Source organism: Echinops telfairi, unplaced genomic scaffold (assembly GCF_000313985.2).
Source record: "Echinops telfairi isolate 266 unplaced genomic scaffold, ASM31398v2 ScPeMD7_1;HRSCAF=3_0, whole genome shotgun sequence".
Lineage (NCBI taxonomy): Eukaryota > Metazoa > Chordata > Mammalia > Afrosoricida > Tenrecidae > Echinops > Echinops telfairi.
In genome coordinates, this window is record NW_022103896.1 from 6162162 (window position 1) to 6172942 (window position 10781).

General features: G+C 53.5%; 1 protein-coding gene across 2 annotated transcripts in view; it reads right to left on the bottom strand.

Moving 5' to 3' along the window:
• Positions 1-1084: 1084 nt before the first annotated feature.
• KHDRBS3 (KH RNA binding domain containing, signal transduction associated 3) overlaps positions 1085-10781 on the bottom strand; it is a 110588-nt gene continuing 100891 nt past the window's right edge. Inside the window, exons 8-11 of one of the 2 annotated variants that reach the window (XR_006679707.1) lie at positions 10078-10136; positions 8295-8439; positions 6613-6669; positions 1085-1376 (exon numbers count right to left, since the gene is read on the bottom strand). Coding sequence is in view for 1 of the 2 variants with exons in the window: in XM_030884466.2 (XP_030740326.2) it covers positions 8348-8439; positions 10078-10136 (151 nt within the window). In the remaining variant the exon portion in view is untranslated. Of the gene's footprint in view, positions 1377-6612; positions 6670-7786; positions 8440-10077; positions 10137-10781 lie in introns of those variants that run through there. The other variant, XM_030884466.2, reaches the window with a different exon arrangement.

Below are 10781 nucleotides of genomic sequence, written 5' to 3' on the forward strand. Positions count from 1 at the left end.
CCCACAGGACATTCTCATGGCCCATTCATTCCATTTGTGAAGCCCCCTGGTCCAAGCTCTCGGCAGACTCCCTCCTGTTGTGCTCTGCCCCTCCTCCAGGGCCCAGCACGTAGAGGTTCTTGGGGACTGTGGGTTCCCTGAAATATGGGTGCAGGCCCCGAAACTAGGAGGACCAAGTTAAAGCTCGAAGGGTGGGGCCAAGGAGAAGGGGCCGGCAGGAGGCCACTGGGAGTTTCAATCCACGTGGTTTACAACTTGGTTTTACTCCTTGGTTACAACCTGTGTTGGCGACACAAGCTGGCTTCCACGTGGTATCTAGCTGATGTCTAAAGCCCGTTGGCACAGTGAGTTGTGACCCCACCTCCCCAAGTCTGCCTAGCTGGGTCCTATCACCCCTCCTCTCCCTGCACGGGGGCACAGCTCCCTCTGGGGCCCACGGGGTCTCCTGGGGCAGGTGCAGTTGATCAAACTTGAGGCATAACCTGCAGCAGGCAGAGAATGGGGCTTTCAGGATGCATCCCAGGTAAGAGAAAGCTAATGTTTTAGCCGTGATGCTGGAGTTAGCAGGACCCTCTAGAGGTGATGTGAGCCTTGGGGCGTGGGGGAAGGCCCTGAGGGACTAGTGTGTCTTTGAGGTTGGACAGATTTAACAAAGCCCGGGAATGTTCCTGAAAGCTTCTCACAGGGGAAACTGAACACGTACTCTCAGGGCGTGCTGAATTACCATTACAGGTGCCTGCAGACCATGGGCAGAGGGACACTGTCCGTGGGGGCTGTGACCTCTATGTCCCTTCACAGACCCCAGGGGACAGCCTAGCAAGTGGAGTTCGAGGCTGTCAGCTCTCCTCTGCAGCCTTGACAATGAGCCTGCTATGTGACATCGGGTTTGGCCTGGAGGGATCATGTGAGCTCGCTCAGATCTATTGGTCTGCTGGTCGGTAACAGAGAGGGCGACCATCCCCCGCCAGCTCGTCACCCCATCTGGACATCTGGCAGGGGGCCGAAGCAGCCTGCCGGGCCAGCGTCTCGCTCTTGGAGTGGGTGCTGCATCCGGACCGGCTTTGCCACGCTCAGGGGAGGGGCGGAGAGAATCAAAGGACAGCCTTTATTGAGGAGGACACACATGGTTCTTTTGGTCGGTCGCTGTCTGCCAAGAGACAAGGGAGCAAGATTCCTTCCCGCTTCCTTTGGCTTCCTGTTTCTCTGTAACAGGCGTCCCCGGTAGAAGACACTCCACAGAACACAAGTCTGTGTGCTTCAAATTTAAAAAAGCAACAACAAAACCCACAAACACGTGGGGGGGACGTTCCAAGTTCCTGACGAGGCACATTGGTGAGTCAGCTGTTCTTACGCAGCCGTGGAGGGAGGGAGGGTTCCTGAAAGAAAGAGGAAAACCCATCTTAAAAACCACCAGGGATCCGTGCTTGGGCACTCTGCTGAGCATGCTGGGGGGTGGGGATGTCTGCGGCTGAGGAAGCAGGTATCAATTTAGGACAAAGGACCTGGTGGTGGTGGTGGTGGTGGTGGTGGAGGGAATCCTATCCGTGGTTTCGCTCGGGGGTTGGGTTTCCGACAGGCTCCCTCCCCGGTCCCGGGGAAGTCTACTACTGCAAACCTGCACAGCAGGCACATTCTTAACATCGGAAGAGAACTTTTTTCTTTTTTACAAAGCTCCTTTTTATTAACTAAGACACCAGAGCATTTGCTTTGATGTGCTTCGCACAGTTGAGAGGAACCCCGGTGGTGCAGGGAGGGTCTGGGGGAGCTCCACGGTGTGGCAGACAAGACCTGGAGGTCAGTGACAGCCCGGAAAATGCTATGGGGCAGTTCTCCTCGGCCTCCCCAGGGTCACCACGAGCTGGACTCTGCTTGCTGGCAAAACCACAAGAGCGTACGTGGCACAGCTCTGCCATCTTCAATTTGGAGGCCACGTCCCAACCTGGGATGCCGGGCAGTGGCCAGCACTGTGTCCCCTCCATCCCCGGGCCCAGGCACATTCTTCCGGAGGGGCTCCCGGCTGTCTACATGGTTCCCCCTGGGGCCTAGCCCCTCCCTGGCTCATGTAAGGTGCCATCTCAGCCTGTCAAAGGCCCCCACCTCACCAGCACCAGCCACTGTAGTAGCTAATGTTTACCCTCTCTGGCCGCTTGTGAGATTTTTCACTGCGGTGCTGGGAGGCCACATAAGTAGGGTATCCCAGGGCACAGGGCTGATCAAGGGCAGAGCTGGCATGCGGCCACTCCCGGGAATACCCCGGCACCGAGCTGGCCTCCTGCTGGCCCTTCAAGACAGCTCCATCGGCAGCTTCCCTGCCCCTAACCACCTGCCTCCAAAGTCCCCTTGTGTGTCTGTCACAGCAGCACAAGGAGGCTCCTCTTGCCCACTGGCCCCAGAGGCAGCTTCGAGGGCAGGGAGGTCTCTGATTCCCAAGACTGACTGCAGCAGAGCCCACTGAATACGCGCGGCCCTGGCCGATCATGGAGAACTGGCTTGATCTGGAAGCTATGCTAGAGATGGCTGACAACCTGAACAAAGACCTGGGCATCTCTGAGAAGGAACCTGGAGTAGAACGGATAGGCAGAGGCAGGTCAGGGTGTTGCCAAGGACAGTGTCTAGCCATTGCTCAGTGTTGCATGCTACTCTGAGAGCAACAAGTAGCACAGGATTTAGCCTTTGCTGCGATGAAGGTCCAGCACGTGCTGGCATGGAGCACTGGCAATGGAACAACATGGCCGAGTTCAAACACCCCGGGGGGACTCAAGACGGTTCAAATCTTGGCTCCACTGCTTTAACAAGGCGTGTGAACTTGGCACTGCCGGAGACCCATGTGCCCGTCGCCCTTTGTTAGGTTGGAACGTCAATCTCTTCTGACAGTTGGAAAGCAATAAGCACAGGACACGTGGTCATCATGGCAACTTGGCACCAACGGTTAAGTCATAGGACGCCCATCCTGAGATGGTGAGCTAACACACAAGGCACTCATGCCACTCCAGCGGGCAGAGGGGCTATGGCCCAGTCTTCACGGGCAGCTGTGGTTTCTGTGGACAATGGGGGATGGGCCCCCAGAGACCGGCTTCATCTCTAGACTCCTTTGAGCAGGAGGGCCTGTGTCTCAAGGGTCTTTGGACTCCCGGTTCCCTCCACCCACCCCACCCCTTGTGGTGTATGGCACGGACCTGCCTCTCAGGACGAATGAGAAAGCGAGTGAATTCCACCCTGGGAAAACCCAAGCTGGGAGCCATGGATGCCCAGGGATCCGAGGAGACAGGCTGGCCCAAAGCAGCGGCTCAAGTCCAGAGAGAAAGCAGGTGCAGGCTTGGCCGGATGTCAGCCAGGTGGGAGCGAGCTGGAGAGCTGAGCAAGGCGAAGGGTTGGTGGGGCCAGGGACGGGTATGCGGACCCCAGCCCTGTCTCATACTCTGGCGAAATCGATGGATTCTTCAAGGGGTGGGAGTGGAACATGCAACTACCCCCGACTTCTCTGGATTCACTCTGAAGGCCTCGGAGATCTGACCCTGTAGGGACTGATCGGGGAACTCTCCGTCGATTAGGAAACCAAACAGCTAGACCCACTGCGTGGGGCATGGACTCCAACTCGTGGTGGTCCGAGAGGACGGGGCAGAACTGCCTCGAAGGGTTTCCACCTAGACTGAAGCAGACGGCCTCCTCCTCCTCCCGCAGAGGGGCTGGTGGGTGGGGACTGCCGACCGTGTGGTGTGCGGCCGGCTTCACTGTGCCACCTTGGGAGCATCTTTGTGAGCATGGCAGCTCCTCAGGAGCATTCATTCTTTGGAAGGACAGACACAGACTTGACATTCTGCAGACAGTCAACGCCTCACCATCCCCTTTCTCCGCAGGAAAACCGAGAGGATGAACTCGGGCCTGTGGACAGCGTGATGGTAGCAGGCTAGCTGGAGCTACCCAGAAGCAAAAGCTGGTACACTCGCAACGTATCGGCCACGTGTTCCCACGTGTGTGCTCACGTATACTCAGGAGGACCAGACAGCAGCACGGAACGGGGCACATGCACAACATGATCGCACCCAATTCTCACGACAACGACCATGCCAGAGAGCGAAGGACCACAGTCCTTGGACTGAGGAAGGTGGGAGGCAGCTAGATCCAAATGCAAACACACCGCAGAAGGAGCTCGTCCCTGGGAGGCCAGGGACCAAGCAGAAAGAGCCCTAGTGGCTCAGTGGGTCACCCGTCAGGCTGCTAACCACATGGCCGGCAGTTCAAAATCACCAAGCACTCCACAAGAGAACAAATGAGGCTTTTACGCCTGTAAAGACTTGCAGCCTGGGAAACCCACAGGGGCAGTTCTACGGTGTGTCCTGAGGGCTCGGTTTGCTGTGAGTCGGAATAGACTAGGTAGCAGTGACACTGATCCTTGGAGATAAAATTCAGCCTCTGAGAATGAGGCCACTTGAATGGAACCTTTCCTTCCCAGACCTAGATTCCTCTCAGTTATGAAATAATTTGCAAACACCTTTCATATTTACCCTCACAAAAGGAATGCAGGCACGTTCCTGGGCTTTGAACCAACCCTGTTGCTCTGTGTGTTTTTAAGTCAGAATTGTAAGCTGGCAGAGGTTTCTACAGTTGGTTCTTGTTTAGTCTTAACTACAGTCCCCCTGCCCCCCACCCCTGGCCCCCAAACCAAGCTCAGTGCCATCAAGTGGAAGCAGACTCAATCGACAAGACAGGGAAAAGCTACAGGACAGGGTAGGGCAGCCCACTGTGGGTTTCTGACACTGCAAATCTTCACAGGGAGCAGAGGGCCACAGCGTTCTCGGGTGGAGCGCTCTGTGGTCTGAACTGCGTGCTGGCCAAGTGCACACAAGGAGCCCTGCAGGGGATGTGAGTTAGGCATTTGGTTGCTAATCACCCACCAGCAAGGCTGGCCAATCAGACCTCCAGGAGAAAGATGAGGCTGTCTGCTACCATGAAGCTTCCCAGGCCCAGAGACCCTCGGGTGGGTGGCCAGGAGCTGGGGTTGACTCCAAGGCCATGGGTGTGGCGCAGTGCTTCAAGCGCTCCGGCGCAGCCAGGGACGGTGACTGTGACAGAGAAGCCGGTGCTGCTCAGGGCTGGTTCAGGCATTTCGATGTAAGGACAAATGTACACGCATTCAAGGGCAAGTGTGCGGTGATCCTAAATAAGGGGCGGCCTGTAATCTGTTTCACGCAGCTCTGATGTGCAGAAAAGTACACAAAAGTCAAATTCCTTACTTCTTAAGAGAATTCAGGGGCGGGGAGAATGGCAGCTTACCCTTACAGTTTAGGTTTTGTATATAAAGCAAAGATATCAGACACACGGCACATAGGGGGGAATATGCATATGAGGGGCCTTCTGAGAGGTCGTGGAGAAATGGAATGAAAAGATAATGGAAAATCTCCTGCAACGCCTTGAAGCTGTCTCAAATCCAGTACATAGATGAAGCCTATTTTCTGCCTGTCTGTCTGATCTGATAAGCTGGCAGCGTAGGGGAAGAAGGGTGGTCCCTCAAAGACCCACTAATCAGCAAGGACCAGCAAAGCAGAGGCCAGCCTTAAGGAAAAGGCGGTTTCCATGAGAACAGGCATGCGCTAGAGGGGTTAGAAAGACCTGGTGGGGTAGGAACCCTTACATCACAAGGCACCGGCAACAGCGGAGCATCTGCATGAAGCGCCCACCTACCCACAGCATGCCCTCGAAGAGGGCTGGGAGGAGGGGCAAGAAGGACCAAGCGCTTTATAACCACCTGCCTCTCTGCGCTTTCCCCAGGTGGCCCCTTCCTGTCTGTGAGGCCCTACTATCAAAACTTAGCTCTCTCTTACTTTCGCTCCCTCCTCATGCGTCTGCCCCGTGAGGTCTTCCCCAGCTGGGAAGCAAGAGCTGAAGAAAAGCATCCAGAAACCTGACATTCTGTCTGTCCATCTAGGAGCCCTAGGGGAGCTGTCAGGTAAACAGTGGACTGCTCTCCCGGAGAAAGGTGAGGCTGCTATCCTGCTAAGATTTCCAGCCTTGCAGACCCTCCACTTGATGGCACTGGGCTTGGCTTGGGATTTTGTCCATCTGTCTTCTCACAACTCACTGTCACGGGGTCGGTGCCGACTCATAGCCACCCTACAGGACAGGGGAGAGCTGTCCCTGTGCGTTTCCTAGCCTGGTAACTCTTCACGGGAGTAGGAAGCCTCCTCTTCCTTCTGAGGAGCGGCTGGTGGTTTCAAACTGCTGGCCTTGCAGTTAGCGGCCCAATGGAGAGAGAACACACGGTTCTTAAATGAGGTAACCACTCAGTTGAGCCAAGGGCTTCATTTTCCTAAATAATCTGGAAATGTTTTTCTCTCACGTCACTGCCTAAATCCGCTCCAGGTGCCCAGAGCAAACCGCCTGACTATTTCAGTGCCCGTCCCTCTGTGGCCAGCATCTGACTGGTTTCCACACTGGGCGTCCCTTGATGGGGGCGGGCGCCAAGCAGAGGGCCAGCTAATCGGCCTCAATCACAGGGGCTGGCAGCCGGGAACCATCCTGGGAGACGCCCAAGCTGTCCTGGAGAAACATGGAGCCCCCCTCACCATCCAGAGCCCCCGGGCAGGGTGGGTGGCACAAAGGGGCCAAGCTTACCTGGGTTTGCTCGGGTGCACGCCCGTTCCTTTGACACTCCAAGACGGCTGACATTGCCTGGTGAGAGAAAAGACCTTTTTACTGGAAGGGAAGACAGCCTCCCAAGAAATACAAAAAAAGAAAAAGGAAAAGCCACATTTCACACAGTCTACAGTGAAAAGGCGAAATTAAGCCACATGATTAAAGGGTAACTTTAACATTAGGTAGCTGTCCATTTTAAGAAGTGCCCTCAATTACTGACATTTATAACCAGATAACGTATTACCAACAGCTAATTATGAGGTTTTACGTCTGTTTAACAGGGAAGAAGTGGCCCCAATTAAACTGCCTAAACTAAGGCCTTTTTTAGGTTACGGAAGCAAATTAAGCTTTTTAAAATGAGAATTTAGGTGCGCGTCGAAAATCCTTCTCTAAAGCGGCCAAACGAGAAGGAACACGGCTTTCTACGTGGTAATCCTTCTCTAAAGCGGCCAAACAAGAAGGAAAACTGCTTTCTACGTGGTAAGCGCGCGCCCTGGTTTTTATTAGTGATATTAAGAATAAATTAAGTGAGATTAAAGTCTTATTTGCTTTATTTACCTTTGAAAATGAAGACCGTTTTTAGGGTTACAACGTCCTCCGCCTGGCGAGTGAGTGGGCCGGCCCTCAGAGTGTCTCTGACAGCTCTGTGCTCATTGCGTCCAGCACGGAGCGAGGCGGTTCACTAAGGTACCAAAATTCTCATAAAAATTCCAAAGTTGCACTAGTGGAAAAACGCTCGACAAGGTGAGAACGGACCACAGGTGGGTTTTTTTGGTGTTTTTTTGTTTTTTGCAGAGAATCCAGTCGTTATTTTAAGACCGTTTTGCTTTGTTTAAACAACGGGATGGAGGGGGCTTGGCGGTGGAGTCTTACTTAACTCGCCACCCTGCGCAGCAGCGGGGTCCCGTGTGGCGTCTTTAACCGGCATCTACTTCTACGGTGAGCACAGGACGGCACATTTAGTTTTTAGACCAGTTTTTAAAAAAAAACAATAGGCTGCACAATGTTTAGTGTGACCCTTTTTCTTTCTTTCTTTCTTGCTTTTGGTTTTTTGACAAGCGTTGTTAAATGGTTGCTCTGCCCTGTTTACAACTATTTATGAAAGCCTTTTTAAATAAGAAAAACATGAAACTGTTAGCTCACACACACGCGATTTCTTTCAAAAGTTTATTTAGTATCAAGCAAGAGGACGCTTTGCTTAACACTACAGAACATTTCAAGACTCGAGTTACAAAAGAATACCACATTATTTGCACTTGTAATTGGCTTCCCTTTTTACGCATGTTGGCAAGAGGAAAAAGAAAAGAAAACGGAAACAAAGCAAAAAACAAAACAAAACAAAAACCGTCCAAAGACTAGCAGAGGCTGAAAGAGAAAGAACTAAGTCCTGTGGGAACCTTTACAAGGAAAGGTGAGGCTGATGTTAAAAGAATGGATTAACATATTTAGTCAACCTATTTGTGGTTGCTTTTTAACACTAGTTAATCAAAGTTATGTTTTTTCTTTTGATGACCTATTTTTCATATACAGACTAGAAATAACAAAATTTTTACATGTCCTTTTTTCCCTTTTCTGCCCAGTTGACGTTTCAGCAAAGTAGTTTTTTAAGTTCCATCCATTCGTATCTTATTAAAAAGGGATTGTTCATAGAAAAAAATTACTTTGAACAGGATACAGGACTGGTGGAGATTGGCTATCTCACAAGACAGAACGGTCAGAATCTGCCATACGGCTGGTCTCGGTAGGCCCCCTTCGTTGTCCTCGAGGAAGGAGCCTTGTGTCTGGAGTTCGGCCACTCCTCTTGTCCTACAACGATGAAGAGGGAGGGGCCACAGTGAGATCCTGCGCTGGACGAGTCTAACTTAGCCCGAGGTCCAGCTCAGCTCCAGGCTAGATGGCACGTCCTGGTGTGGTGAAAAGCAAAAGCAAGCCCCACTGTACGAGGGGATTTACTTGAAAACCCCACCCACCCTGGAAAACGGTAGCTTCACTGGCAATACCGGCCACGCCCTTCTCCGAGCTTTGGTGGCGAGGTCCACTTCCTCTGGGCCAGGCCTTGAGCCTGCTCTCGCTGGCCCATGGAGCGGACTCCAGGGAAGCCAGCAGGCTACACTTATGGACAGGAAGCAGCAGGGGTAAGGGCTGGGGGGACGGCGATCGAGGGTGGGAAACAAGAAGGGGAGACCACGAAGCTTTGAAGGCCTGGGATAGAGCACTGGGAGGGGCACCGAGGGGCTGGGCAGCCGGGACAGCATCCTCACCCTAACTCAGAGGCCCGTTCATGGAAAGATACGGAGCTGGGTGGAAACACACACCTGAGTGGATGCTCCCCCACTCCCCACACTCAGTACAAGTCTAGACTTGACAGGCCAATGGCATGGAAGACCAGGCCACACTCACATCTCCAGCTCCTGAAATCAAACTCCTGCCTTGACCCTAGAACACCCATGCGCCCCCACCCTCAGAGCTTACCTGCAAGACCCTGGCAACACACAGTTAACAGCCCTGCTGCAACGGGCAGCAATTTCAAAGCCATGGGCCCACAGAGACCAATTTAAAAAGCGGTGAAGGGAAGAAATGCTTAAAATGACCTCTTTCTTTGGATGCAAACATGCAATCAACGTCACTCCCTTGAGCTAACCTGCATCAATTTAAGTAGACAGCATTCACAAACCCATGTTCTTTTCCGTGTTAGTTACGACTTTGAACAACAATCAGAAGGAAAAGAGAGAGGGCGACCAGCCAAGTGTGGTCAGCATGGTTTTGGGCAGGTGATAAAACAGACAAAATGTACTGCCAGAGGCATGCCGGGAAGTGGCCCTCCAGTCCCATCACAGTGTCCCCCCTGGGTCCTGGACACAGAAGCAGAGAGCAGCTCCCTGGCATAAGGCTCTCCTTACATTGTGCCTCTTAAGGAAGCGTGCCACCTTCCTGTGCCGAGCCTCCACCAACCCCTGGGAGCCAACCGGGTGAGTTGTGCCCCAGCTCATCCTCTGGCCAGGCGCAGGGGGGCTTATGTATCCTCCACTAAACACCCCCGGCATAGTAAGGGGATGAAGGAAAACATCAACTTGGGGGTAAGGGGCTGCTTTAGGGTCAGGCCCTCATGGCTCTGCTCCCCTTGACTGTGAAAACAGCAAAGACAAAATGTGGCTGAGGCCCAGGCAGACTGTCCCCGAGCTGTGGGCTCCTCTAGCAGCCAGAGCATGGGCCCTGGGCGGCCACCAGCCCCCACAGAACATCTGCCTCCAGGATTTGATCCACATGGCTTCCTCAGAGCCTCCCGCGGTCCTGAAACAGCACATGTCCGTGCTGAGGGAGCCCTGAGCGCAGCTAGGACGCCGCTGGCTCGGGGCTCACAGCTCAGGGCCAGCAGCGAGTGTTTGTGGGGACCCCCTCCACGGAGGCGCTGGGGGTGTCTCCTGCGGCCGTCACGCCACTCACCGTAGGAATCGTAGGTCTGCTCGCTGAGTCCGTGCCCGTAATCGTAGTAATCAGCGCCGCTGCGTCCAAGGAGACAAAACAACAGCAGCACACATACAAAGAGAAGAGAGAGAGTGTTAGGAGAAAACCCGAGCAACTCTGAAACCTACTTGTGGCACGCGCGCGCACCGAGAGAAACACAAGAGCCCTCCCGGCAGTGCCATTTACAAGTCTATGTGGCAGGCCCAGGGACCAAGCCCACCACCGCTTCTGAGCCAAGCTTGGCCTCCTTGATAACCGGACTTCGCCGTAGCAAGCATCAGCTACAGTCTGGACCTCTGTCTGGGAAGCTGTCGGGCACAGCCCAGCATGTTAAAAATAAAACAAAATAAATGGAAAAGAGGGCAAAGATGGTTCTCCAACGAACCGGAGGATAGAAGGTAGGAATAGTTTGGCGATAAGACAATCCGAGCTGTGACAAGTGAACACCTGATGCTGACATTTGCTATCATTCCACCGGGCTCTGATTATTCACTGCGCGGCTGTCACCAAGCCGAGACGGGCGAGCGGCTGAGACCCGTGCTCGGCCCTGTCAGTTCCAGCCGAATTGCTTTCTCAGCATTCCATTCCGAGAACCTCAAATGTCTATTAACCAGAGACACGTCCTATTTCCCAAGGATAAGCTAACAGCCCAACAGATGGCGGAGCAGAAGAGTAAAATCTCT